Below are 24,851 nucleotides of genomic sequence, written 5' to 3' on the forward strand. Positions count from 1 at the left end.
TTCCATGGTGAAGAAGAATAGTGTAGTAGGTTTCACGGTACACCATGTATCTTGTAATTTCAGTTGCTTGTTTACGAGGCTGCAGAAAAACTTAGCACTGTAAACATGCAGGTGAAGCAGTTCCTTTAACAATAAAATACGCACTTAGAGTCAAGCCACTGGGGACATATACCGCAGATTTGTGTAATTTATTATTTTTTGTATTTTTTGTATTTATTTATTTATTCAAAGTGTATCATGTTTCGCAGTACACCATGTATCGACGTTTCGACAAATGTGTTCTTCTCGTCTTCAGGAGAAATTATTTATTTAAGTTTTCTTTATTAAAAAAGGCAGGGTAGTCCCATTCAAGCCCGGAGGCCTGCTTTACAAGGGAGCCCTGCTATCATTCACATTTCAAACATTATACAATCACAATTATGAAATACACAATTAAATACACAACTAATACAGAAAGAATAAACAAATAACAGGCGGTAGAGCCTATGACAAAAACAGTAGAAAATTAGCCTGCTTAGAATTTACGGACGTTTCGTTTAAAGATATTAGAAGTGAAGCAGAGCACTTAATTGTGGGTACTGGTAACAAGTTGAATAGTTTTGCTGCTGGATAGGAGAACGACTGATTTTTTTTCATAATCGGTTCTTGGTTTTGCTTTTGCGAGATACAGTTTTTGTAATGAGATTGATCTGGTAGGAGAGTATTTGTTGGGATTTAAATGACCGAATGGGAAAATTTTCTAAATTTGAAAAGTGAAAAATGCTCTGTTTTGGAGCACTTTACACCTTGAGTAGGATGATTATGACAGAATCTTTTATAATCAGTTTTCAAATTTGCGAATGCCCCATGCCCCCCCCCCTTGTGCTACCACTGTCACTGCGAAGCGAAGACAGTTTTTACTTTCTAAATGGTGACCTCAAATGCTTTCTATATTCCAAATGCCCCTCCCCTCCCTTTATGTTATTCAATTTTCTCTTCTTTTTCCCACATTTCCCAATTCCCGTTTTTTATTTTCCACTTTCTTCATTTTTAATACTTTTTCCCTTATAGGAGGGCGCTGCCACCTAGTGCTCCCGGAACCTCATTAAACAAAATAAATTGTGATCCTTGAACATGATGCGCATTGCCCCCCCCCCCCCCAAGAAATAGGGCTATTTTCCCCGTTTTTTTCTTTTTCACTTTCTCAATTTTTAATACTTTTCCCCAAGAAATAGGCATATAATGCGAGCACTATATAAGCTCGAGCTGAAGGTTATAATATATGGTTATTTGAATCTCACTAGACTAGTGGTGTAATGAGGCAAAAAGTGAGGGCCGGGGCTATATATCTTGTATCGATCAAAATCTATTAGATAGTTGCGAGCGAGCAAAAAAAAAAGATTTTTTTTTTTTATTAAATGATAATAGTAATAGGGGCTAATAGCTAGATTTATACGCTTTTGCCTGAGGATACAAAGCGACCCCGGCAGCTCGATCTGCCATCCCACTTTCCCCCACTGATTTACGCCCAAGGGTGCCTGCATGGACAGGTCGATTATTACCCCCCCCCCCTCCTAGGCTGCAGGCACAGACTTTCGGTTTTCGCAAGTCGCATGTTACTAGTGCATATTGCAGATGCAGAGTTTGAACTTGAAGTAGGAATACCTCATAGAGATGTATACTAGTTAGTATACATCTCTATGGAATACCTAGATCTGCAGGCTCTAGTAGACCTAGTCTGCTATGCAGACTCCTTGAATCAGCTGTGATACACACACTGCAGATGTGGGTCTACAGTTGTAGACTAGGAATACCGGGTATGGGTTTACTGACGGTAATTTGGTCTAATATCACTTGGTCTAATCATCATATGGGCTAACAACATTCGGGCCAAACCCACTTAGTCCAATTTTCTTTTGGTCTAATGACCACTTGATCTAATAGCCATATGGTCTAATGACCACTTGGTCTAACAGCCCATTGGTCTAATAGCCACTTGGTCTAATGATCACTTGGTCTAATGACCACTTGGTCTAATAGCCACTTGGTCTAATGCCTAGTTGGGCTAATCGTCACTTTGTCTAATTTTCATTTGGTCTAATTTCCATTTCGTCTAATGTTTTTTATTGTCACTTGGTCTAATTGCATTAGGTCTAATACCAGTTGGTCTAATAGTCGGTTAATCTAATACTAGTTGGTCTAATCCTCACTTGGTCTAATGTGCAGTTGGTCTAATATGCGGTTGGTCTAATGTGCAGTTGGTCTAATATGCAGTTGGTCTAATGTGGTCATTACACCAATTGGGTATTAGACCAAGTGGAAATTAGACCAAACGGTCATTAGACTATGTGACAATTAGTCGAAATGAAAATTGGACCAAGTGGAAATTAGCCGAAGTGGAAATTAGACCAAGTGGTGTTAGACTAACTGGAAATTAGACTAAATGGTTTTAGCCCAACTGCTGATTAGACGAAGTGGATATTACACGAAGTGGTCATTAGACCAAATGAAAATTAGACCATATGGCTATTAGACCAACTGGTTATTAGACCAATTGCAGGGGCGGATCCAGCCTTCGCCAATAGGGGGGGGGGGCCCGGATTTTTTTTCAGCCATATTTTACCCGATCGGCCGCTCGAAGATGATTTTTGGTTTCATTGAAGGGGTAGTCCTATAAAAGTCACTTCTTAGCTTTATATGAATAAACATTAATATATAATATCCTTATTTATATAATGCGAGCGCGAAGCGCGAGCTAATTTTTTTTTTGAAATCTTGTGTATTTTTTCCTAAAATCATGAACATTCTGGGCGATGTTTGCTATCCTGAAAAAGATGTGTATGCAAATGAATAACTACTACGAACGTGAAGCGCGAGCAGAAATGAATTGATGGAAAAGGTATATGTTAAAGATTGCTTGCAGTTAGCCACGAAGACGTTACATATTTTAAAAATCCAATAATGCGAGCGCAAAGCGCGAGATGAAATTTTTTGACATTTTTACCTAAGAAATAGAAATTCTAAGCACTTTTTGTAACTCAAACAGAATTGGTATATAACTAAACAGTTGATGCGAGCGCGAGATTTAGACCTACTAAACGAGACACTCTATTTACGTTTTGTGAATCATGAAAAGGATGAGTAAGTGGGGATCTTCCTTACATTAATAATGCGAGCGCAGAGCGCGAGCAGAAAATTTTTATTTACGTTTTTAACTCATTATCGAAAAGGTACCTGTTAAGGACTGCTATTGCACTTAGTCATGAAGACATTACATATTTCAACAATCAAATAATGCGAGCGCGAACCGCGAGCTGAAAAAAAATCACATTTCTACATAAAGAATGTAAAATTTTAATCAATTTTTGTAATCGTGAACAGGATAAGTATATAACTAAACAATTTATTGATGCGAAGCGCGAGCGGGAAAAATTGAGATTTAGACCTAAAACGGGACACTCTATTCATGTTTTGTAAATCATGAAAAGAATGAGAAATTGGAAATCTTCCTACATTAATATTGCGAGCGCAAAGCGCGAGCCGAAATTTTTAATATACGTTTTGATCTAATAAAAAAATTATCTGTTAACGGCTGCTTGCAGTTTGCCCTGAAGACGTTATATATTTCAACAATCAAATAATGCGAGCGCGAAGCGCGATATGAAAATGTTGACATTTCTACCTGAAGAATGGAAATTTTAAGCACTTTTTGTAATCGTGAAAAGGATAAGTATGTAACTAAACAATCGATGCGAGCGCGAAGCGCTAGCGGAAAAAATCGAGATTTACACCTAAAAATGGGACACTCGATCTATTCATGTTTTGCAAATCATGAAAAGGATGAGTGATTGGAAATCTTCCTACGTTAATATTGCGAGCGTAAAGCGTGAGCAGAAAATTTTTGATGTTGTGATATGAAACTGGATAATGATTTAAACAGAGAACAACTTAGCTGTATATCTGAATAACATGCGCGCACGTGTTTCAGATTTAGACCTAGAATCTGAGTGTGCATTCTAAATACCTTTTTTATCATGAAAATCGATAAAGTGAGCGCAAAGCGCGAGCTTAAAATATTTGATATTCCGATCTGAAAAGGATCAATTTAAGCTCTGTATTTCAAGCACTTTGTAGGAAAATTGTTAGGTGGATATGGATCAAATTAAAAAAAGAGCTTATATGTTTCATTATTATTACTTTGAGTTTTGACATAGGACCAGGACATTCCAAGAACATTATGTCATCATATGAAAATGATGACTATATCTTTTCATTTCTCTTCCTAAGCGCGAGATGAAACTTGTCGATATTCCATTATGAAAAAGGGACTTATTAATCTAATAAGCCTAATGTGAGAGCGCGAAATCTGTTAATATTATTGCCTGAAAACTGGACATTTAAAGCATTTTTGTATTTATGAATAAGATGCATGAGTTAATATATTTTCAACAATCAATGCGAACGCAAATCGCGAGCCAAAATTTTAATATTCAGACCATAAAACAAAAGATTTACAGAGCGCTTTTTAAAAATCAATTTGTAAATCATACAAAATAATGAAAGTTCGATTTCCAAGCTGAAATATGTTTTCTATGTTGACTTAAAATTTTGATATTTCAAGCTCCATATTGATATGTAAATCACCTAACAGGCAATGCGAGCGCGCAGCTCGAGCAAAAAAATTTCATAGTGACATAAAAGATTTTAAAAATTATTTTCCTAGTCTTCTCATCTTATTTTATTCACTAGTCTTCATCTAAATGTGTTTCCCCTTCTTTTTTCTCCTCTCTATTCCCTTCTTTTTCTTTTTTTTTCTTTCTTTCCCCTTTTTTCTTTTTTTTTTTGCTCCGCCGCGTGAATAGGGGGGGGGGGGGGGCCGGGCCCCTCGGCCCCCCCCCCCCTGGATCCGCCTATGCAATTGGATATTAGACCAAGTGGTCATTAGACCAATTGGATATTAGACGAACTGGTTGTAGACGAAATGAGTTTAGACTAAGTGAAGTTGGACGAACTGATTAGTAGACCAAGTGGTATTAGACCATACGATAATTAACCCCGTACAGGGGGGGGGGGGGGTGAAACTCCGCTTCTGCATCCGGTCAGAATTGAAGAAAATTTTGGAGGGTCAAAAGTGCACACTGCTCCCATTTTTCGTATACAAGCCTATGGACACCGCCACTGTTTTGGTACACCAGCGAAATGAAGGCGTGGTCACGGAACGTCCTTCGCGCATAGCGTAAAAATATGTAAATTAGTATTTTGTCACTAATTAGCATAATGCGCGACCTGATTAATAATCGTTTATGGTGTCGTCTGTCAGTGATTACATCATGTCAGATCATTCGTTTTTTTCCTCCTCAGAGTTTTATTATTCATCTATTTTAATGATCTATTTGTTATTGCTTGTTACGATTATTACTGCATCTTTGCTTTGTTTTAGCTGCAAATGGCCAGGATCTTTGCTAAAAAATATTACAGAGGAGGTTCCCAAATAAAATGTTGCCATATACGATGACATCTCTTTAAGTTTCTGGAGCCCTTTTTTCTTTTTATTGCAGAAAACGAAATGAACCTCTTTTCATAATATAAACAAAGATAATAACAAATCAAATTCTTTTCCATAATTGTAGTCTCCAATATAAGTCCTATTATGAATAGCAGTCCTCGGAGCACTTAATTTTAAATGGCGACTTCTATGTCAAACATCAATAATCATGACCTAGGTATATACCATATTTTAGGGGGGAGGGGGTTCTCAAAATTAAATAGGCAAGAGAGCAAACCGATCGTAGGCTATTTCTTTTTTATTTTCAACTGAAAATGAATTTGGTGTAATTTTCATTTGGAAAGAAAAAATACATTTTATATGCAGGTTTCAAAAATTTGGAGAAATAATTTGCCCCCCCCCCCCCGTCATGAACAGTAAGGTCTTATAATTGCTTCTTTCAAAACAAACTGAACTTTCACCCCCCCCCCATCTCTCTCTCTCAGAAACTGACATAACTATATGCATACAAGCAAATAATCTCCTGTCATTTTACTTTCTTTCCCACTCTTATCCTTATTTTTCTTGAATAATATTTTAATTGACTGCTGTTTGATCTCATGTAACAGTGGTATCATCACATTTCAGTACAGTGCAACATCTTGTGCCATTTGTGCATAACAGCTCAGAAGCAATACATCATCACAATTAATTGATAAATGAAAATTACCAAGATCAAAAAATTCAATTCAAAATTAACATGTTTATTAAGGAATCCATTTTCTAAAACATTGACATTAACATACAAATAATAATTAGCATCTACCAAGCATTAAATTGTATTTTAAAAAATGAAGGCAATGCATAGCTAAAAAGGGCTGTTACTGGGTAAGGGTAGTATGGGGTGGGTATATAAATGTACAAAAATAGGATTAAGTACATTTTTCTACATTGTACAATGTTTGTTAAAATTTCATTCAAAGGATCTCGATGAGCCTATAGTTAATATTCCATAAAAGAGCATAAAAACTTTTGATATTCGTTTATTTTCTTCCACAAAAGTTTATCACTCAAAAAAATTGGTAAATTCCTTTCAAATTTGCTGACAAGAAATAGTCTTCTGATGTGAGAGCACTCCTCATAAGGGGGGGGGGGGTGGGACACAATGCCAGAATCCTAAAGAGTGCCTTCCCCAATCAATACATTAGCGAATCATTAACAAAATTTGATTTGTCTACTGTCACTGTGCTTAGAATTAAATCTATTTTTGAAATATAGTCTATTTATATATTATTGCAGTGGTAGCCCATTTCACATTTTTTAAAAATGAAGATAACAATAAATGCAACTTAATAACCCTACACAATTTATGAAGACTTGCAGTGGCGTACCTTGGGTCACGGCATCGGGGGGGGGGGGGGGCACCAGCAAAAATTTTGAGACCGTTTCATATCTCTTCTTGGCACTTATGTTGTGATACCAGTACTTAAACAGCTTAGGAAGTGGGAAACCTGCATGGTAAAAAAGAGAAAAGAACATAATAAGCTGTAAATTATTTTTACTCATCTAGTCCAGTTTAGTAAAAAAAAGATGTAAACTCTATTTTATATCTTCAGTGATAAAACAAGTTTAGCACATGCAGTCACTTTCGTCCCACATCCAGATAAATTCATATATCAATATAACTATCTACAGTACCGTATGGGTACTAGTATTCAACCCGGCATAATTCAAAGATTTTGACATATTCCCCAAAATATTTAGAAATAGGGAATTTATCTTAATTTCATACCTTTGTTATTTCCAGGGTAATCTGTTGTCGATATTTTCTTTGTCAATCTGTCGACTGTATGCGCGGAGGATCGAATTATGCGGCGATGGCCTTTTGCACTGAATGGTACTAGTATTCAACCTAGTGAGGATTGATAGCAAATCTCAAAAGGGTTTAGATTGCTAAATTAGAACTAGATCTATGCAAGTCTCTGGCTTTGATTAATTCCCTGTTTGGTCTCATCTCAAATGGTCTAGTCCATAGTCGGATGGGACAAGGGCAGATTGAGAGACAGGGCCATCTTTCATCGCTAGGTTGAATACTAGTACCGACGGGTTGAATACTAGTACCAAAATCCGTCGCCGTATAATTCGATCGCCCGCGCACACAGTCAACTGGTTGAAGAAAAAAATAACGGAAAGAGAATTACCAGCATTTGCTCTTGGAAATAAGACGGGTCTGAAATTCAGGTAAATTCTATATTTCTATATATTTGAGGAAACTCTCCAAACAGGTTGAATACTAGTGCCCTTACGGTATGTTTTGAAAATAAAGAGTGAAAATTAATTCAAATATTTATCAGAATTTTGTGATAACTGTTAATATCTTGGGTTTTTTATGCAAATGCATGTATAGACAGGAGATATGGATAATTAGTATGCAGTGTTAGAAATGGAAATACTGGTGAATCTGAATTCAAACAAATATTAACTCACAATGGAACTTTAACATTACATGATATCGCATCATGTTTCAGCACAATTGGCCATAGCCCACCCCCTCCCAAAAAAGGGGAAATATTCATTTTTTTTTTTTTTTGGGGGGGGGGGGTGATGAGCTTAGATACAGCCTGTATATTATCAAAACAGTAAGCATACCTTGCAATTTTTCCATTCAGATATCCTGTTCCTCATTAGATTGTAACTAACACTTGCTGATCGGCATGGTTCTCAATTTTGTACTTCTGACTAGGTGTGAACTGCTAAGAACTTGGTCCCACTGGATCTGCAATTGACAATTTAAATTTGAGAGTTTTAGAGATAATAAAATTACTCTTCTTAAACAATATTTTTGAAATTTCCAGCTGCCCATATCCCAGGTCTATGAATGAATATTCCAAACTAGAACAAAAAAGTTATCTGGACCCGAAACTTCATTCTCTATCACATAGAGGCATAGGCCTACCTCACTCTGTTTATAAAAGTAAAATGATTCCAACCACATATTTCTACAGCTGTATATAGCTGAATCTGGTCTATGCTGGGCCTGTATAACTTAAGAATCACATCACATTTGAATGAAGTAAACACTAAGAACGTTTTCAAATTACCACCCCAGGCCGGACCCAGGGTATCCTGTTCAAATAGACTTGATTTAGGTCTAGGGTAGGCTACGCCATTTCATTCAAATCTAAGACTAAGACAAGTAACACTTAACATAACAGACATTAATGCTAAGTCAATCGTATTTCAACACTGATTATTCTGAAGTAAAGCGTTCCTGAATAAAAGAAACTGCTGAGAATTATACTTATTCATATGAAGATGAAATAGAGGGGACGGACTAGGCCTAAACTTCAACTTTCAAGCTTGAAGTTTGGGCCTAGTCCGTCCCCGCTATTTTCATACCCCATGACTACATCGACAATCTCGCTCGGCTAGCACCGGCGATATCAAAGGCCGGATCCCGCTCTGACCATATCCCTACATTGACCTAAATTTGAATAGGCCTAAAATCGACAGTTTGTCCTTACTAAAAAAAACAGGAGGTCGGAAACAAGTCCACATCCACCCCTGATAATTGTCTAATCACAATAAAACTGAAATAAAGGTTTACTTTGGACCTACATGAAGCATTCCGATGAATGTCTAGATCTACGACAAACTATAGACCCCTAGTCCTAGATATAGTATTTTTGAGAAACTCAATGATCACACTTATTTGGAAGTCAGGCAAAAGAAATATTGAAATTGAGGTTTACATAGTGCGTAATACAGGATGAGCCCCGAACCCCGGCAAACACATTACAATTTGCAAGTGAGATCAAAACATGAAAATGAGCGTAATGTAGCGGTCGCGCCCCCAGCTTGACCACTAGGTTGATACCTGAAGCTAGAATATAAGGAATAAGTCACTAACCAGTATTTTCCTGGAGTGATGTCCTAGTTCCTGTCTATTCCGTGTGAGTTCAGCTTCAAATACGATGATCCAAGGGATCCAACGTCCTCCAGCGTCTAAAAGGGGTCCAGCGCCATCTCCCGGTGGAAGACCTATATGGGGGGTGGGGTGACTTACTACAACAGTCCCCCCCGTTCTATAAAACTCGGTCCCTCGAGTTTCCAACCCAAATGGACGCTATCCAAACCAGACACCAGGCAGAGGGAGGAAAAAATTTTCCACTCCCTAGGCACCCCAACCAGGAGACCTTATCTCCCGGCTGGGCATGAGTAAATACAAGCCCATTTAAAAATTCCCTTTGGTCTTTTATGTACACAATGCTCCTTAAAATTTGGCAAAAAGTACTTATGCAGCATTGTTCTGTCCCAAGTCTGCATTCCCAAAATTAATTATAATTTGCTACCCGTAATCAGCCATAAACATATTCCGTTCTTTTATAAATAAAAACTCCAAAACTATCCAAAACACTTGGCACAACTGTGCTAAAAACTTGTTCAACACTTTAAACTTTAAAAACCCGTAACATGAAAACGGTAAAAACCCATAATAACACCTAAAAACCTAGAGTTTTGAGGTTCTTTAAAAAACCCATACAAAACATATAGAACAATGGTATATATATATAAAAATATAAAACCCATACAAAAACCCATATCCCAGGAGGGTCCCCCCTTCCCAGAAAGCTCCACTTTCCCATAGCAGTGGGCTGCCGCTGGCCCTCCCCTGTCGAGGCACCATCTTACCCGGGCTGTGCAACACATAGCATTCCGGTTCGGTTGAGAGACTGGAGCACCAGTACCCAACCTAGGTCCCCCAGGTGCAGGAAGGGGGCGTCAGCGCTGCCATTATGCGAAAAGGGCCATTTAAAACACTCCCCTCCAAAGCGGACCATGAAGCATTTCCTACATGGCCTACATATACAAAAAGATAGACGAAAACATAGACAACGAACACAAAAGACACCAAGAGGAGGCGACCCAGCTGGTCTCCTCCTGTACAGAAAACGTGTAGGGTCCTAAACGCGCTAACCTAACCCCAAAAAATGCAAAGGGAATCGAAATCCCTTCGTGAAAAATGGAGGACAGATCTCCTCCAGTCCCCTTTTTTTTCCTCACTACACCCCATAGAGTGCCAGATGGTTAATCCTAGCTCGCTCCATGAGGGTGAGAAACCTTATCTGCCGGGCCGAGGTGACAAGCCCTCACACCTCGCTAGTGAACCCAGGGTAGGATCCTTCTCCTGTTCCACCCGTACCGGGTCGATGGGCAGCTGCCCATCGGTAACGCCCACTGGCCTCACCCTGACCGACATGTACTGGACTGGCTCCACCTACACGTTGAACCATTAGCCCCAATAGTACGGCTGCTTGCCTGTACTTTGGTAGAGGAACCGCGATCCAGGTGAACCCATATTTCAACAGGGAGCGATCCCGTCTCCCTTCCCTTCAATTTTTCAGTTTCCCCCAACACCTCAGAGCAGATTACCTTAAGGTGCCTATCAGATGGGTTCTGTTTTCCCAGCCCTGTAAACCGAACCGGGAACTAGGAGCAGTAAGCCATCCTAAGGGTTAAAGATGAAATCCCCTAAACGTTGGTCTATAACGCCGGTGATCCGCTTGACTGCATTCGGAGGAACAATTACTTGCTTGTGCAAATGAACCCGGGCAATCTGCCGCCCAGGGTCATCACTATACCAAAGTGGAATCCTCTGACCTCCCAACTGCATATGCGGATCTAGGAGGTGAATCGCAGCCTTGCGCTTGCTGAGGAAATCTAATCCCAGGAGCATATGATCAGCTATAGGGGCTACATATACTTCCTCCGAGAACGTCTGGTTCCCAAGCTCTATGGAAAGGGGACCGACAATTGTCCCTCTCATCTTCATATCCCGTCCCGCTGCATGTAGGATCACTCCTCTCAGTTTAGGGGGCTGGGGGTCCAGTGACTGCAGGAGCCTATCCGAGATGATGGACACCTCGGCTGCGGTATCGACAACTGCGCTTACTGGCTGCCCCCCTATAACAACTGAGACCTTGAGAGTAGAGCGCGACTCCAACCTACATACCACTACCTCTTCAATCTCGCTTGCACACCCAAGCCCTGTGAGAGCATCTGGAACTGATTCCAGAATGGCTTCACCCAGGTCTGATATTCGGGTGTTCGAGGGACCAACTGGATCCCCCGCCGCAGCCTCTACATAAGTAGCTATTCCGGTTACATTATTCCCTGGGACTATCAGGCGCTCCGACACGCCCTCTGTTATTCCTTCAGATGAGCCTACGGATGGCCCCTCTGAGCTGCTTGCTAGCTTGGAACCCTCTATTTGGCCTCTGGCGGTGGGGGCCGGTGGCTGGCCAGCTCCTCCGACCCGTTGGAGTTTTCCTCCTCCTGGTCCCCTACAAAGGAAACTTGTACCTTGGCCCTGTTTTCCTGGACCGAAGGACAATTGTTCCTGTAGTGGCCAATCCCGCCGCACTCATAGCACCGGTCCCGACCGGGTGACCTCCCGCGTTCACGCGCTGGTTGGGGCCTAGTCTGGATAGCCTCCAGGACCTTCTTGAGGTCCCGTTCCAAACCACCCAGACGCTGCAGATCCCGCTCGATGTGGCCCAAGCGTTCATCGGTCTTGCGTTCTAGGTTCACCAACCTTTGCTCAAGGGCTGCATTGTTCCCTTGGGGTAGTTCCACCTTACGGACCTCCCCTTCATTAGCCTTAGACACTGCCTTGGGACGCCCGTACATTGCGCGGTGCACGTGTTGGTGCCACTCAATATACTTAAGCGCCTCATTCACGGTAGATGGATTCCGCGTAAGCGCGTGGCACCCCGCCTCTCGGTTGAGGGCGCCCTGGCACAGGCGAAGGACCGCCTGTCTATTCGGGTAGGACCCATTGACCCCTGGAAAAGCACGCGCTGCTAGCTGGAGCACCCGGTCTGCCCAGTCTGGCAGGGATTCAGTGGGTCCCTGCTTGGCTGCCACAAACTCCAGCTGAGCAGATTCAGAGAGCCCTTCCTCCCCGAACCTGTGCTGCAGCCGGGCCACTAGACCTGCATATGGCATATTTGGCTCTTGGTCCAAGACCATTAGCAAATAATCTTCAGCCTTCCCTTTCAGGCCCCAGTATAGCTGGCTTACGCGCTCCATTGCAGTCCAATTATGGTGATCAGCAAAGGCGGAGAACTTTCTGAAGAAAGCCCTCCAGTTACCCTTGCCGTTGAAAGTGAGGGACTTTGGCAGCGTGTAATATGGTAATCCACCACCAGTCCCCCTTCCTGAGGAACCACTAGAATTCGCAGGTGATGCAGCCGGGCTACTAAGCGGCGAAGATGAACTGTACTGGGCTGGGCGTGTCATACCCGCCCGCACATTCCTTGCGCTGTAATCTGGGGTAGGGGGTGGGGCCAAGGAGCCCCTTCCTTCACCTACCTTGGACCTCATGGCTACCGCTTGCTTGGTGGTGGGGTCATCGCCCCCAGACCATTCGCTTGAATCGCCACTCGCCTGCATAAATCTATTGACAGAGGCACCATTAGCCTCCTCGCCAACTAGATTCCTGAGCCTAAACCTAGGCTCTACACCACTCCCCATATCTCCCCCTCTGGTGCTTGGGGGCTCATGCCCCCGCTCCTCCCGGAAGTGAGATGAGCTGGTGCCCCAGGACCCACTAGACTGGTTACTTTGACTTGACCTAGGGGGCTGGTGTTGGTCATAGGGGTAAACACCCCTGGAACCTGCCACCCCATTCAGGTCAGACTCGCTACGGGTGCCCGCAGTGATGCGCCCCCTAGGGGTAATAAAAATACTGCCCTCTACCCCCTGGGTGCCCCCCGAAAAGTCTACTCTTTGTGCTAGCTCCCTATTGCTGCATAGCGCTGGGCTGCTTTCGAAAAGCTCGGGGGTTATCTCCCCATGATCAAGTCTAATCCCCTGGATTATCCCTGCTAGAGCTGGACTTAGCCCTAGCAACCTAAACTCCTCAAAGGAGCACACATTAATGGGGATTTTCTCTTCCCCGTCCATGTTGTGCTTACCCTAATTGGTGTTATCCTAGCAAGGTTCAGTTAGGCCCAATACTGAGCCCAACCAAACCCCTGTTAAAATTATCCAAAAGTTATCCAAAAACTAGGTCTAAATGCAAACCCAATTTATTTATTAAATTCTTTCTAGTATTTTCTTTTAGCAATTAAAATTGCAAAAACCTGTAAAAAAGTCCAAAAGTATACCCTAATCAGTTTATGGTTAGGCCCAGTGATAAGCCCAACCAAAAAACCTACTAGAGTTATTCAAAAGCTATCCCAATAAATTAGGTCCAAGTGCAAACCCAAGTTATTTATTAAATTCTTCCTAGTATTTTCTTTTAGCAATTAGATTACAAAAAGATCCAAATGTATACCCCAATCAGTTTATGGTTAGGCACAATAATAAGCCCGACCAAAAACCTACTTAGATTTATCCAAAAGTGGTCCCAATAAATTCTTTTATTTTTTAGCAACTGGAATTATAAAACCGTCCAAAAATATACCTTTAACAGTCAATGGTTAGGCACAGTAATTAGCCCGACCAAAAAACCTGCTAAAGTTATCCAAAAAAGCTATCCCAAAAAATTAGGTCCAAATGCAGACCCAATTTATTTTATAACAATTCTTTTATTTTTAGCAACTAAAATTATAAAACCGGTAAAAGTCCAAAAATATACCTTTAACAGTCAATGGTTAGGCACAGCGATAAGCCCGACCAAAAACCTGCTAAAGTTATCCAAAAAAGCTATCCCAAAAAATTAGGTCCAAATGCAAACCCAATTTATGGTATAAAATTCTAGCTTTTATTATTAATTAGATTAGTTTAGTCCGGTTGTGGCTAATAGTTTGCACTATCACTGCCAAAAAGAATAATTGTAGCTCTAAAAATATTTATATTAACCTCTAACGTTAAGCCTAACTTGTCTTTTATTAATTTACCTAGGCTATTTATTTTATTAATCCTCGAAGCTGGTTCTGTCCTCAATCACGCTAGTGACTAGTGCCCGCTCACACCACAGACAAATTACATGTACTTATTCACATACACAGTCACCCCACACTCTCTCAAAAATTTTTTTTTTTTTTTTCTTTTATTTATTTGGCAACGGACTCCCCGCTACAACGAGTGGGTGCCCTTACAAAAAATTCCTGTAGTACTCTGTGATATGTACTGCAGGAAGTATCGCAGGAAAGTACTGCAGGAATTACGTGCACGTAATTTGGGACGGTACTACAGAAATGTACAACAGGAGTACAACAGGTCCGTGTCCTGTGATACTTCCTGTGGTAATAACCGCATAAGTATGGCAGGAAGTATGACAGGACACGATCACCACAACCGCTACAACCGCTACAACCACTACCACACTACTATTAGTACTACAGGACAGTATCACAGGATAGTATCACAGGATAGTATCACATGATAGTATGACAGGACAGTATGACAGGATAGTATGACAGGACAGTATGACAGGACAGTACTACAGGAATACCGCAGACCAGTATCACAGGGAAGTACTACAGAACAGTATCGCAGGACAGTACTACAGGAGTACCGCAGGCTTCTGGTACTGTGTCCTGTAGTACTGTCCTGTGATACTGGTCTGGTATTCCTGTAGTACTGTCCTGTGATACTGGTCTGGTATTCCTGTAGTACTGTCCTGTGATACTGGTCTGGTATTCCTGTAGTACTGTCCTGTGATACTGGTCTCGTATTCCTGTAGTACTGTCCTGTGATACTGGTCTGGTATTCCTGTAGTACTGTCCTGTGATACTATCCTGTGGTGATAAATAGTATCACAGGACAGTATGACAGGACAGTACTTTAGGAATTCCGCAGACCAGTATCACAGGAAAGTACTACAGAACAGTACTACAGGACAGTACTGCAGGAATACCAAGAGACCTTACCGCAGGACAATTCCTGCAGTACTGTCCTGTGGTATTCCTGTGATACTGATCTTTGATATCTTCTGTGGCATTATTGGTCTCATCCTGCAGCCTTCTTGTGATACTTTACTGTGGTAAACCTGCAGGGGTATTCTTGTTGATTTCCTGTGACAATCCTATGGTATTGTCCTGTAGTAGTCTGTGCGATTTTCTCACGACACCGTCCTGCACTGGTTTGTTAGGCGTAGTAGTTTGTAAGAATTTCCTGTGATCCAGCACAACAACTTTGACATCTTGACTAATGAAAAGAGGCGTGAAAAAACCCACAAATTTGCAAAGACGTTAAAAGCATATTCACATACCTTTATTATGTATGAGCTGTACTATGCACAGTATAGAACATCTTTGATATCATAAATGACTGCTAGAATAATGCAGTAACATTTCATCTTTAGGATAAGACATGTACAAAGATTTATATCCATGAACATTGAGATGCCACATGAACTACTTTCACTATTCATACATTGCTGCCATTTTGAGATCACATAAAGAAAGCTAGATTCGACCCAGAATCCTTCCCTCTAACACAACAATAAGCGATTATTATTAATACCTTGGTCACATTCCTTGACCGGTTGCCTTACGGCGAGACAAAATCAGCAGTTTTAGGTATTCCTGTACAAACCACCCACGTGTAGCTGGTAGTAGCTGGTACAAGGATGATTAAGACTGTTAATTTTGACTCGACGTAAGGCCACGAGCCGGCGAATGTAACCAAGGCTTAACCAGTATTATGGTTGCAAAAAAAACTGTAATAGCTGAGCAATTGCATTTTCCCCTTCTTGTCAACACCCGATTGGCTTAATACTAAAAGCAGAACATCCTTTACTCAACCATGTTATGAAACAATGGATAACCACTTCTGCATGTACAGATAATGCATGGTGCACATACAGTAAGGGATGAAATTATGATGTGTTGATCACCAGTATAAACTTAAAGTACATGAACGTAATCATAATCACTTCATTTTGCTCAGAATTCACTTAAGTCCATAAATACTGAAAGATATTTTTGAATGAATTTCACATGATTTAGAACGTTCACCATAGGTTAGAAAAAATATGAACATAAGATTACTTTGCCAAAACGTAGATCAAATCTATTGAGACATTAACCTTTTTGACATTGAATAGGCATATCATTTTACACAGTCTTCTTGTCTAAGAATTGCTCCAACTACGTATTGAAGGGTTATATATGAATGTAAGCATGAGCCCATCATAAACACGAAATTGCGGCATGTAATTTGATTTGCTACATGTCATAATTGATAACTAAATGACGTTCAATACTTGATGTTGCTACATAAAATAATTAAGGTCATGTGGCAATGTGAATTCATACCTACTCGAGTCATTTAGTAATTTCAATTAGTATATGACCTAATTAATTATGACATATAGCTCAAAATTGACTTGAATAATTATGACCAATTTGATTGACCTCAATTATTTGAAGTAGCAACATCAATTATTTAACATAAGCACTCTCAATCGAGGTGGAGTAACTCTTCTTTAGGTCATGTTACTATTCGAATTGGAACATGTCATTGTTTAGGTCATGCAGCAATTCAAATTACTTGCTCAAGTAAACAATTACAATTGTAATATCACGCAAAATGAATTAGCTGTACATGACATAATTCTGTTCTTTGATGGGCTTATGCTTCCATATATTAAGTAAATGGCTTTAATTCTTAATGATTATCCAAAAATTCATATACATAAAATAAACCAATATGAAGAGCATCATATCCAAAGTGATCACCAGTTCACCCAATGTTACAGTACAAAAATAAAAAGCTGATTTTCTTATGTACTTTCACACATGTATGTTATACATGTGCACTGTATGTCACTTGACCCTGGCAGACAATAGAATTGACAAGCAGTGAGTCCTACATGTACATGTAGCTGCCTGGTTTGCATACTTTAATGTTATATGAATTTCAATCATGGCCATGTGCTGTTTATACACTAAATGGAGGGATCTTGTCATAATGTTATGTCAATTAAAAACTGAATAAAATCCCAATTATCCTGAATAGCTAGACTAGCCCCCTTGCAATGGACATTGTAATCTTGTTTTCTTTTACCTTTCATTATTTTTGAAAATTTTCATACAACTAGGGCTGGGACTAAAACCCGGGTACCCGAGTAGAAAAATCAATACCCGATACCCGAAAATTGCTCACCAGTATAATGTACATGTATTTGATTTGTATTGCGTAGTGTAAGACATGATTGTAACTCATTACAAAAGTACACAAGCCTCATTTTGAATTTCACCAATTACCCTCTAAATATCCATAAATATACAAGTTTTCAAGTGATGATGATGTGACCGAGATCGTTCAATCATCGCCATGTTTCTTTTGCAGCGCAGTGACGTCATCCAGCCACTGCGACGCAAACCAATTTATGAATGAAAATATAGTAAGCATGCGCATTGCAAGCCTCAGCCCCACGCAGTATTACGTCAAAACAAGTCTGCAATACTCTGTCACCTCATACCAAAATCGACCTACGAAGCACCAGCCAATCACGTTCTTGTTACCATTTTTAGTTCATCATAAACCGAAAATGGGAACACGATCGTGATTGGCTGGCGCATTTGACGCTCTGAAACCCGGAAATCAATTGACTTTGTTCACGTAGCGATACAAACTCACGAACACGATGTAATATCGATGCTACTTCGTAAGATTTTGACGGAAAAGCAAGAATAAAAATTTGCTTACCTGTGCAGTATCGGTGAGAAAACCTTTTATAATTCATATGATATATAGGAAAGTGGAATTCTAGGTCGATTTTGGTACGAGGTGACAGAGTATTGAAACTTGTTTCGATGGAATACTGCGTGGGGCACGGGAGGCTTGCAATGCGCATGCTTACTATATTTTCATTCATAAATTGGCTTGCATCGCATTGGCTTGATGACGTCACCTATGGGGTTTTTCCACCAGTCATATTTCAAGTGACATGATTTTCAGGTACCCACCCGAAAATTACCACGGGTACCCGAAGAGAAAAAACCCGAAAGTCCCAGGCCTACATACAACTCTTTGTTTTTTTTTTATACTTTATCAAAGCTTTTATGATTATAAATGTAATTAAATAATTTGACTTGATAAATGTATATTACTGGTATACTAATTGTGAATTTTTAGCAAGAAACAGTATTTGTGTTGGATTAATACATAAAAATGTTGCGAAATTTCGGAACAGCGTACCCAGGCATCACAAATTTGGTCTCAAAAGATGTGCAAGACTTGAAAGTAAAAAGGCAGCTAATGCAGCCTCCCAGTTATTAACCCTTAGTTAAATTGGACCAATTTGACCCCCCCCCCTTCCAAAAATTTTGCGACCATGCTGTCGCACAATTTTTTTAAAACATGCCTCTTTCTAGTCTTGTGCATCTTTTGAGACCAATCTTGTGTCACCCGGTACGTGGTTCTGTAATAACGTGACATTATGTAAGTACATGTCATACCAAAAATTGCTCAAAAACGTGATTTTGTGTACAAAGTCAATGCAATAGAGGAAAAAGTATGATTTTGTATTCTAATTACGCATAAATTAGTATTATCACTTACTAACAATTTGCGTGAAATAATTTACAATTTAATTTTGTAAATTATGCCCTAGACAACCCATGTGCCAATGTTAGACGCGATTGTGCGGTCAAGATCTCAAGGAAGGGGGGGGGGGCCCTGGAAACCCCCCCTCCCCCCGCCATATCAACTCCCAAAATACCCTGGCTTTAGTTGACTTTCTGGCTCCTCTTGAGTAGTCACCATTCATTGGACAGCTTGTTTTTATCCAAGTCTGTATAGCACGAGGCAGCTTAATCTGTAGAAAAAAAAACACATACCATTACGATAACATGAACAACATAAAAATACAAGAAATAAGGTGTTTTGCCCCCATCTAGATCTCTTTTCACAAGTACATATCTATCGGATAATGAGGTCCTTGCGGCTATCTCTCTTAGCATATTCTTGCTTATAAAAGCAAACTAAGCCGAAGAGTGACAAACAATTTATAATGCAAACAAATTGTCATAAGCACATATTGAAACTCTTTAATAAAACAATGAAGAATAAATCTACATCTTCTAACAAGGATTACACTGTATGCCACTGCATGAATACAATCTGCTTAATTTTGTAATTATAATATCTACTGAAGTGAATGCCTATATAATCACCTTTTATGAACTCCAACCGTGTCTTGTACAAGAACATGGCCTTTTCTGTGTACACCTGTAGTATCTTTCCCACATAATGCTGGACTTGCTGCTCGATCATCCAGAGATCCCTCTTTGAATCTTTAATGAAATGAAATGAATTTGAGTGACATAGTAAAATTTTATTTGCAGGTTAATACAAATACATGATGTAATAAAAATACATGATAAAACTTCTTCATTTCCATATTTCAGTGTTACAATTCAGGTGCAAAGAGTCATATTCTTTAATAATATTCAACATAAAATCAATAGAAACTAGTGCTGTTGTCGATAGGCCTCATATCGACATTGATGTCGACATACGAAGGATTTTCAAAATTCCGACATGTCGACATGCACGCACCCACATCGACATGTAAACATAAAATAAAAAGGGGTCTAGCCTACAATCACGAGTGTTAAGATTAGCTGAAAAGTTAGAAGCATTTATCCACAGTAATTGGCGCGATTAAAAGGTTTATTCAGCTTAGCAGCGCATTAAATGAAAAAAGAATATCTGCGAGCTGTGCGGCAGTAGAAATACGTCAGTGCAGGGCCGGCCTGCCCGATCGAGCCGCCCTCGATATCCCGTTATAGCGAGAGTAGCATTCACCGTACCCATCCACGGAAATATGTACCCATCGCGCGCTATTCACCGTGCTTGATAATACGTTGCTCCTCAATGCATTACTTTTCACATAAACGTGAGCAGCAGCGAACACGTGTTTTTGTCAAAGTTGTGACTGCCGCAATTGAGCGCTTACTTCATATCACGAAGTCACAGAAAACTTCCCTTCATTCGTTTGGAGATCGTTGCACGGATCGCCGCGGAAGTGATACTGAAATTATCGGTCGATTTTCATTACTTTTCATTGTCAAATTGAGGAGCTTGCGTTTGCAGCAATGATCACTGTTGTAATTGGTGATTCTCAAATTGGCTACGAGTGTTATTGAGCAATGCTTTCGAAACCGGATCCTGGTACAAAAACTTGATTCTCCAGAAAAAAAATGTGGATTAAATCGGTGATTTTGGAAGCTCAATTCCCGAACTGAGCCTGTATTATATAGATCTAGTGTGGGGATATCACTCGTGTCAAGGTGAATATATTTGATTGAGAGTGTTGTTCCACGATCGAATGCTTTTTTTTTATGTTAGGGAGCCCAGGCTAAATTACGGTCCCTTTTTCATGTCGACATTGTCGATGTCGGGATTAATTTTTAAGCGACATGTCGACATGGATTTTTGTTCCCGACAACAGCACTAATGAAAACATTAAAAGTAGAGGAGCATTTTAACCTTACTCCCCGGGGGGGCCACTTACATTGACGACTGGATACCATGCGCGACCAAAAAAACACGTAAAAAGGATGTCCTTTCCACGATAGGGCACGTTACGTACGTAACGTGATAAGGGTGTCAAAAACACAAAAATAATGAAAAGAGGGTGTCTATTTCGCTAGGAAAATTACGTGTTTAGGGTCGAATTTGCGGGAATGATAAAACAAAATTAAAATGTTTTATAAAGGATGTCCATTTTGCCCCAACACTTCGTGTTTAGAGTCCGATTTGCACGAGGTGTAGAAGGTGGGGTCGTACTAAACCAAATAAGGTAAAGCCGACGACCAAAGGACCCGTAACAATAAAACATTCCTGTACTTATTTAGGGGTTCATTTCAGGGAATATTTGCCAAGAGTATCGTTTTATTTCCAATTGTTAAGGGTAGGGTTTCACACGCCAATACTTGTTAAGGGGTGCCTTTTCAGAATATGGAAATTACGTGTTTAGGGTGCTTTTCGAGACCCCATGGTCGCGCATGGTATCCACTCGTGAATGGAAGTGGCCCCCCCGGGCCTTACTCACAGTCTGTTATTGTCGCTAAAGTCTTTACAATAAGAAGATTGGGCACTTTGCCGACATCGCGTAATGCTTTGCATCGATTTACATGTATAATAGTCTTTGTGCCTAGTCTTTTCTATGTAGTGTCTTTAATATGTAGATAAAACATGCGTCCTTTAGCTAGTTAGACGAACAATTTTGGAAATTAAAGACGGATCCATATTTTATAAACCGGAAGAGAAATTAGTGCTTAAATGAAGCTATTTGAGGGATATTGATGATATTTAGGGTGAATTGACTTCACATCTTTTCGTAAGTTTGTCATGTTCATAGAAGGCCGGACTTGATTTTATAGAAACCTCTTTTAAATTTGTGGGATTGCCTACCTCGAGTGAAGTTTGTGCAGGCTCCACTCCACTTCACTATTGCTACACTACGCTCCACCTACCCAAACTTTGAGACCGTGAACTGGATCTGTCGATCTGATATTCCGAGTGACAAAAAGTGGGATCTTATGGGGGGGGGGGGATATCAAATTCATGCAACATCACGCTCTTTAAAAAAATTAAAACTAATATTCTTCCTGCACACAAAGTTTCAGTTCTTCTCCATGCCTCTATCCGTCTCAAAATTGATGATTTAGAGCCAACATGAAGTTTCTCACATAGATGGCGGCGTAAACATCGGGCAAGTCTCTTCCGTCTAATCATGATATTTTTCGCATTTTTTGGAATGAATTTATTCTTCAAAAATAACGACGAGAGCGTAGAAATGTTGGAAATTAAGTTTTATCCCATGTACATGATTTAGGTCTAACGTTAGGCTAGATCTTTTAGAAGGAAAGTAGAAATCTCGGGGCCGGGGGTGAAAGTTTCAAGTTTTGGCTTCCTCTGTGTGGGTATATGAGAAAGGATCCCTGGCTTCATATGAGAGTGACCTTACGAAGTTACGTTAGTAAATGATTTTCACTCTCTAGAAGCCGCCTGGCTAGGCCTACAGCCATTCCCGATCACGATATTTTGAAAAGTGGTGGATATTATTGACTTCAAATGTGACTGAGTCTGAGAGACTTGTCATGACATTTGGGAACAAATATTGGTGATGAGGTATGCTGGTATTAATCGGCCGGTGCGAAACTGCATTAGCGCCCACCCCTGACCTGGCTACAATCATGACAATACAAACATCCTCACCGCCGCCATCAATATACTACTAACTTAGCCAGCCGTTGGCCGTCCCCGGCCGCGCACACCGCAGATCAGCCCCCACCCGATAAGCGATCGGGAACAACGGCAGTGCAGTGGCCGTACGGTAATGATTAAAAAGTCGAAGAAATTTAAGTGCTTGCCGCGCCAAACTACGAAAAATGGATCTAACTTACTGTTTAGCCTGTTGTGTGAATGTCTTAAGAAGTCGTTGTCCGAATCTGATCCATATTCTGTTAGTTTTTGTTGAAATATTGACGGCCTTCTTCATCAAGCTTCGGGTTCAGCTGAGCAGTTACGAACGTTTTTTTTCAAATGGCGGAACCGGAAACACGTATACGGTACAGTCCGTGCGTTTGTACGTTTGTACGGGGAGCTCGGAGGGGGGGGGGGGGGTCTTACTTTTTACTTGGAAACCAGACAATTTGACTATTTTCGCCATCATTTATATATCATATTATTAACGTAAAGGAATTGAATAAAGTAAAATTCAAATATTTATTTCTTCTTCCTTTCTTTTTCTTTTCTATGTCTTTTAATTTTTTTCTTTCTCTTTATTCTTTTTTTTTAATATAAGGATAGGATTTAAAAACATGTCTCACAATTTTACTGAAAATATGTTATATAGGCCTACTAGTATGCAAGTAGGATGACAAAGAAAGCAATGAGGAAAATCACAGCTCCAATCCTATGTATTTTTAATTTTATTTCTTTTCAAAAACACACATTTTATCCTTTCTTGCGATCGAAGGAAAGATCCCTTTATAAGGTTCAAGTAGTAAAAGAAAATAATCTTAGATCAAGTGCCGGCAGGGTATTTTGATAAGGGGTGGAGGAGCAAGACAAGCAAATATAAAGATACCATTTTGAAGCGAAACATAAGAAAAGATAATAACTTTGCCAACGAGGTAAAAAATAATATGATATCGGTTGTGACACTTTAAGGATGGAAAATAGTTTGAAAATATATAGATACAAACTTCATACAAATTAGAAAAAAAGAAGCAAAATAAACTGCCATCATATGTGAACAGAGATACAAGATTGTTCTTGCAATTAAAAAACATATTTACAAACTATATATAGCTTCGCATCATAAAAATAGATTGAAAATATCCAAATTTATTTGATTTAAAAAGAAATAGATATAAACCAGCCTGGCTAACATATTGCAAGGTGGCAAAGATATAAACCGGGGATATAAAGCAAAAAATAGGCCTTAAAATGGAAATTAAATATCCTATTTTTAGTTTATCCTATTCCACCTGTAAAAAATATTGTGAATAGGAGAACAAATATTGAAGTAATTTTATTTATAATAATATATTTGTAAGAAAATAGGTCCTTTTTACTAAAAAAAAATAAATAAAAAAATAGATGGGAAACTTGGAAAAATGTATTTTCTCGCAATAAAAACTTTAAGGGGCCAGAATCGCATTAAAACTTGGTTATGAAACGTGTAAAACAAAATCTTAGATAGCATTTAAACTGAGATTTATTTTTTAATCAACATTCAACGCTGAACTTTCTTATGTTAATTGTTTATCAATATTTTGTGAAAACAGATAGTGTGCACATCGTCATGAATATTCATTTGGTGGGCTGATGATGTGACATTCCCATTTTTCTTTTTTAATGTTAGATATGAAATTATGATTATCTATTTTTTCAATACATGTGTAAATAATGTGTCCCCATTGTAAAGTTGCTGCATTAAATAACTAATGCGGTTAATTAGTCGTCATTCCAATTGTTTAAGTTCTTGGTAGAAATATGTTGAATAAATCTAATTTCATATATTGTACAAAAGAACATGGGATATGACATCATCAGCCCACCTAATGAATATTCATGAGACATGCCTAAATAAAACTGTTTCATGGGAATATTGCAAATCCTTAAAATTCAACTTAACTTCGTTATTTGTCATCCGATTTTGAATAAATTTTAAGCATTTTGTTTTGTGAATTTTACTCTATTTATTGATTATCTCTAGCGTTGACCTCCCCTTCAATTATTTTCTTGTATTGTTAGAAAGAGATGGATGAAGTAGAATAATACGTTCATGCTTATATTTTTATTCATTACAATATCTCTTTGAAATTCAACCCGGCTTCCTCACAACCATTAAGCTCTAAGAGTGTTAGGTGTGTCCTGTATATTTCAACACGTACCCTTTTAAATATAG

At 39.5% G+C, this 24,851-nt stretch overlaps 1 protein-coding gene across 2 annotated transcripts; it reads right to left on the reverse strand.

Annotated features, from left to right (window-relative positions):
- Positions 1-6,016: 6,016 nt before the first annotated feature.
- On the reverse strand, positions 6,017-22,992 carry LOC135154676 (uncharacterized). 2 transcript variants are annotated; one of them, XR_010294029.1, is made up of 5 exons: positions 22,840-22,992; positions 19,600-19,719; positions 9,375-19,241; positions 8,114-8,240; positions 6,017-6,975 (listed from the first exon to the last, which is right to left on the reverse strand). XR_010294029.1 is itself a non-coding variant. In XM_064101619.1 (3 exons), exon 3 carries the CDS (start codon positions 13,430-13,432, stop codon positions 11,732-11,734), a length of 1,701 nt encoding a protein of 566 aa, XP_063957689.1. In that variant the 5' UTR covers positions 13,433-19,241; positions 19,600-19,719; positions 22,840-22,992; the 3' UTR covers positions 9,173-11,731. The 2 variants fall into 2 exon arrangements, 1 of the variants encoding a protein (XP_063957689.1); XM_064101619.1 differs by lacking the exons at positions 6,017-6,975; positions 8,114-8,240 and having other exon boundaries at positions 9,173-19,241.
- Positions 22,993-24,851: the final 1,859 nt, after the last annotated feature.

The sequence above is a fragment of the Lytechinus pictus genome, chromosome 1 (assembly GCF_037042905.1).
Source record: "Lytechinus pictus isolate F3 Inbred chromosome 1, Lp3.0, whole genome shotgun sequence".
Lineage (NCBI taxonomy): Eukaryota > Metazoa > Echinodermata > Echinoidea > Temnopleuroida > Toxopneustidae > Lytechinus > Lytechinus pictus.

Bases quoted from the DNA above. Each gene is read 5' to 3' on its own strand.
- LOC135154676 (XM_064101619.1), bottom strand. From the start codon at position 13,432: ATGGACGGGGAAGAGAAAATCCCCATTAATGTGTGCTCCTTTGAGGAG.